The 5,410-nt window shown below is 31.4% G+C and overlaps 1 protein-coding gene across 6 annotated transcripts in view; it reads right to left on the bottom strand.

Moving 5' to 3' along the window:
- Positions 1 to 1,242: 1,242 nt before the first annotated feature.
- Positions 1,243 to 5,410, bottom strand: part of LMNB1 (lamin B1) — a 77,439-nt gene continuing 73,271 nt past the window's right edge. For all 6 annotated transcript variants that reach the window (XR_012484693.1, XM_074281968.1, XM_074281972.1 and 3 more), the window contains 2 exons: positions 3,896 to 4,018; positions 1,243 to 1,876 (listed from right to left, as the gene is read on the bottom strand). Coding sequence is in view for 5 of the 6 variants with exons in the window: in XM_074281968.1 (XP_074138069.1) it covers positions 1,835 to 1,876; positions 3,896 to 4,018 (165 nt within the window). In the remaining variant the exon portion in view is untranslated. The remainder of the gene's footprint in view (positions 1,877 to 3,895; positions 4,019 to 5,410) is intronic.

Here is a 5,410-nt window from a genome sequence, read left to right as displayed (position 1 = left end):
TATATAGAGAGTTAAGAAGAATGAGAGGAAAGGAAGTAGGTGCCCTGATTACAGATGACATTTTCATAAAGTTTAGCCAAAAAAAGAGATATGGGATTATTGGTAAGAGGGATGAATGGATCAAATGAGGGATTTTTGAGGATGGAGCATGAGCATGTTTATAAGCAGTAAGGAATTAGTCAGTAGACAAGGAAAAATTGAAGACTAATAAGAGACTAGGGAGAACAATGATTTTCTAGCATGGAACTGAAAAAAAAAATATATATATACATACATATATATATATATATATAGTTTCTGATGGAAAATGGAGTTACCAGGAAGCTTATGAGCCCTTTAAAAACAAAGGCTTTGGGAAGAGTTAAATGTTCTACTCTCCAGCCCTCCAATTAGAGGGGAGAGGCAAGAGAAAAGGAATTGAGAAGATTGAGATACTATCAAAATATGATGAGATGATGAGATTAGGGGATCAACTTATTTTGAGGAGCATGATGTTCCTATGAAATTGAAACCAAACAGAAATGATTGAAAATGAGAGTTGAATATTGTGTTTTTATTTTTGGGTGCCACATTTTAGTAGTTCCAAAGGGCAACCACAATAGTGAAGGACTTCAAGTGCATGCTGTATAAGAATTTTATTGAAAGAACGAGGGATGTTTAGCATGGAGAAGATGAGATAAGAGAGACAGGTGTTACCTTCATACTGTCACATACAAGAGGAATTTGAATTATTTTGAAACAATAGATAATGAGCTCCAAAGAAATTCAGCAGAATGATTTCAGAAAGCATCAGTTCATCTCTCTCCAGGCCTAAGTGAAATAAATAGAACCAAGAGAACATTGTACACAGCAACAAGATTATGTGATGATCAACTGTAATGTACTTGACTTTTTTCAACAGTGAGGTGATTTAGACCAATTCTAATATGTTTGTGATGGAGAAAGCCAATTATCCTGTTTTTTACAGTTCTCAAGTAGAACTCTATAGGTGTTCATGGACTGTACTTTGGGAAAGGCATAGTTGACTAATACAAAACATGCTCCATATAATATTTTGCAGTAGCATCATTAATACATTATAAGTTAATTTCTGCAAAGTCATAAAAATCTTTGGTAACATTGAGCAATGAACAAAAACATAAATTGTATAGTTGAATCACAGATCTACCTGTTTTCTGTAATATTTTCTTTTTTATAATAGCTTTTTATTTTTTAAAATACATGCAAAGATACTTTTCAAAATTTAATTTTTAAAATTAAAACAAGTTTTATTGTAGCTTTTATTGAGTGTTCACATGATTAGGAAACATTGTCTTACAAAGTTTCATTTTTTCTATCAAAAAAATCTGTAACACTTTTATTATTACAAAAAAAACCCCAAATACAAAAATGTCCAAAATATTGAAAAATGCTTTCCCCTCTCCCTCACAGCACCATTATACATAATAGAGAATCATCAATAATAGCACAATGATAATTTAGATGGAGAAATCTCTAAATAACCCCCAGACACAGTGATTTATTTCTCCTTCTCACAAAAGCTTTCAAAAATAAAAACCAAGAAAAATCCAGTAACATAAAAATGGCAGAGAAATTTGAGGGATTAAAAAAAATACACATAATCAATAATTCACATTTTACAGAAAAGTTATGATAGGGTTTGTTTTATAAAACATTTTTCAGTGTCAAAAAGGAAATTAAGGCCATTAAGGCTTCCAGCTTATAAATTCACATAAAGTAAATATAAAAATACTTTGTGCTTCTGAGAAGGTTCTGAGTGTATGTAGATAAGGATTACTGCAGTTTCTTATTTTGAGAAAGATATCTGAATAATTCACATAATTGCACAGCTTCTCTTGGATGTTCTTAGGTCTCCCTGATTGAAAAGAAGAAAAAAAAGTTATTGTGAAGAAAGAAAAGTCATACAATCTCAGAGCTGGAAGACCTTAGTAATCAAGTTTAGCCCTGTCCTATTTTATAAAGAGGTCGAGACTTAAGAACCAAGGTTATAAGAGACCTTCCAATGATACAAACAAAATTCTACAACTGAAAACCAAAATAAAAACTTAACACATGTGTGTATAGCAATAGTTTTACTAATGCCAACATAGTAATCATGTCCTGTGACTAATATGTACATGTATATACAGATACACACACACACACACACACACACACACACACACACACACACACACACATATATAACAGTACTTTATCATAGCAAAGGACTAGATACAAAGTGAGTGACCATCAATTACAGAACTGAAAAAATTATGAAATAAGAATGAATGGAATATTTTGCAGTGCTAGAAAAAACAACCTTAGGGACATAGAGAAATCTGAGAGGATAAACTGATGCAGAATGAAGTAAGGAGAACCAAGAAAAAAGTTTCACAATGACCATATTAAAAAGGAAAACATAATGACCAGCTGTGACTTCAGAATCTGATAACACATGGCATTTTTTTGTTGAAGTGATGGACTAGAGATCCAAAAGGAGACATACAATTACAGATATAGCCAATGTGTAGATTTATTTTTCTGACAATACTTAATATTTTACAGCATTTTTGAGGAGACAGGGTTATGAAAAAGGTATTTATAGCAATACCAAAAAGGAAAAAACCAAACATTAATAAACTACTTTAAAACATATAACAAAAACAAAATTAAGTTTTTTTAAAGGAGACACAAACAAGCAAGGAAATATCAGAACTATTATTCTAAATTTGGAATAGACTTAAAACTATCACATAGTAGAGACTCAGTTTCATATGCAATCCTATTTTTCATTTGGAGAAATGTTTTTGCTTTGCCAATACTAGTGAAATACTAGTGCACAATAGTGAAAAGGCAAAATTTTCCCCCAAATTTACTCACTAAAGAATATTACACTGAGAAGAACTTAACTCACTTAACACATTTCATTTCATATAACTATATTTCAGTGGCTTTGCCTACAAAAGAGCATGATACGTGTCTTAATGTTCTATTAATGTTCTTATGCCACCAATAAATGAACAGCTTGGTAGAAGATTGTTAATTGCTAATCTGTTACCCTGATACACATTATATGATTACACAATTCTCTCCAAATACTTGCTACTATTATCAGTGTACTATATTATCAACATACTACATTCCAGAATCTGCCTTTTCTCTATATCAGCATCTGACACCTTTTTTCTTCACCTTATTTCCAATTATGACTCTATCAATGATTTATATGACAGTTTGACTAACAATTTCTCACTCTCAACCTCTTCATACCCATCTTACTAAGCCACTTACCAATAACAATCATATCCTAAATCTCATCTTGGATATAGCAGTGATTCAACCCCAAAAGCATCAAAATTGATGTTATCATCAATTACAACTTTCTTACTCAACTCTCTCACAGCCATTACTTAAACTTAATGAAGTCCTACTTTATGAATTACGTACTTTATCTATCCCATGGTCTTAGTTACAAGTCATTCAGGCCAATAATTGGAATCACAATTTTTCTAGTCCCTGATATATTCCTTCTTTCTTGTGCATTCTAACATCTTTTCCATATCAACAAGCTCTGTGGATTCTTTTTTCCACATTTCATTCATCCCTTCTACTCTAAATCGAGACTCTTAACTTCTCCTGTAGGTGAGTGCAAGTATTTTAAAGCAATTAGGTAACAATCCTGGATTTACTTTATAATTTTTTTTTAAACAGCTAAAAATCTCTTATTAGTAAAAATCTAATAAAGTAATTTTACTCTTGATACTTGAATATAGTTTATTCTTTCCAATTTATTTTCAAAAGGCATGATTGAGCAACTTCTAAAGAACTGAACACATTTCTTACTTATTTTAAAATATTTAATACAATTTCAAACAAATGAATAAGGTAATACCTGCTGGCGAGAAACATTCTCTTCCTCAACTGCTTCAATAACTTCTTTCCTTTCCTCTTCTTCTTCCTCCTCCTCCTCTTCAGGTAAAGTTGTTTTGAAGACTGTACTTCTTTGAGCAACCTCCTGAAAATAAAAATAACTTTAATATTACAAGTCTGAATAAGGCATAACATTCCCACTAGGCATGTTGGTAATACATGGCAACCTTTTCTGGGAGAAGGAGAGAGCATACTGACAGAAAAAGCAAGAGTGAACCCACAGCCAAAGAAATTAAGACTTTTGGCTGGTAAAATATCATCTTAAAATATAAAGAATTCAGTGAGAAAAATTAAAACCACACAATAGGAAATACATACATTTATCATCAGGCCTACTCATTAGAATAGTTTTAAGATCCTTTCAGTTAGTCTTTATAACCCACCTACATAATAGTTTGCTGAACATTAAACATAAAATAGCTATGGATAGCAACTTGCACTATGATTTTTTTTTAAAGCTATTAACTCGTTTATTCAAGCAATACAGCAAAAAAACTAGATAAGTTCTACAGATATCAAAGAATACATAAAAATAAATAGGATCTTTAGTTGGGCGTGAGATTAAGATTTTGGTTCAAATCATGAGAGAAAATAGAACTCTTCAAGAGAAAAAATGATGTATTCTTACCAGTCTCTAAAATTATAAGCCCTAGAGATAGGAATTTTTATCTGAATTTCACTAATAAAAAAGAAGAATGAAAAATAACAAAATTACTAAAATTCTGTAAACATAAGAAACTGATATGCTGATTGAGAAGTAAAAGAGTGTCCCAAAAAGTTCCAATTATTACTAAGCAATTGTCAAGCTGCCTTAAAGATGCTATGACATTTATATTGCCTTGTTAAGCCTTTGACTCAGTTCCAAACTCATGACATATTTAAGTAATATAAATATATAAAATAGACCTAGATATAATGAAAACTCTGTAGCATTTGCTATCTATATGACAAATTGTTCCTTGTTTAAAATATGCTGCCAATATCATATAACATGCTACCAATATAATTTTTGAACCAAATAGTTTAAGTTTATAATGGTTCTAACCCTAAACTTAAATCCAGGGTAACTCGATGGTACCATGGACGTTGGGCTTGGTGTCAGAAAGAGCCGAGTCTCAAATCTGGATTCAAATACTTACTAGCTGTGTGATACTGAGCAAGTCATTTAACTCTTGTTATCTCAGTTCCTTATCTGTAAAATGGAAATACACTAGAGAAGGAAATAGTAAATCATTCCTGTATTTTTGCCAAGAAAGCTCTGGACAAAAAGTTCATAAAATTATGTAGAATTGGATATGTAAATCCATCATTCTCTTTTCTAAACTGAATTAAGTATAACTTCCAAATTAATAAGTCAATCCATGACACCTGATGATTAGGCACATTCTAGAAGAAGGATGCCATGACTTCCTGAGGCTAAATAACCATTTATTGGATAGTAATAAAGGGAATTCATGATGAGGTATAGGTTGACCTT

Source organism: Sminthopsis crassicaudata, chromosome 1 (assembly GCF_048593235.1).
Source record: "Sminthopsis crassicaudata isolate SCR6 chromosome 1, ASM4859323v1, whole genome shotgun sequence".
NCBI lineage: Eukaryota > Metazoa > Chordata > Mammalia > Dasyuromorphia > Dasyuridae > Sminthopsis > Sminthopsis crassicaudata.
The sequence above is the reverse complement of the archived record's forward strand: the minus strand, read 5'-3'. Positions and strand labels throughout refer to the sequence as shown.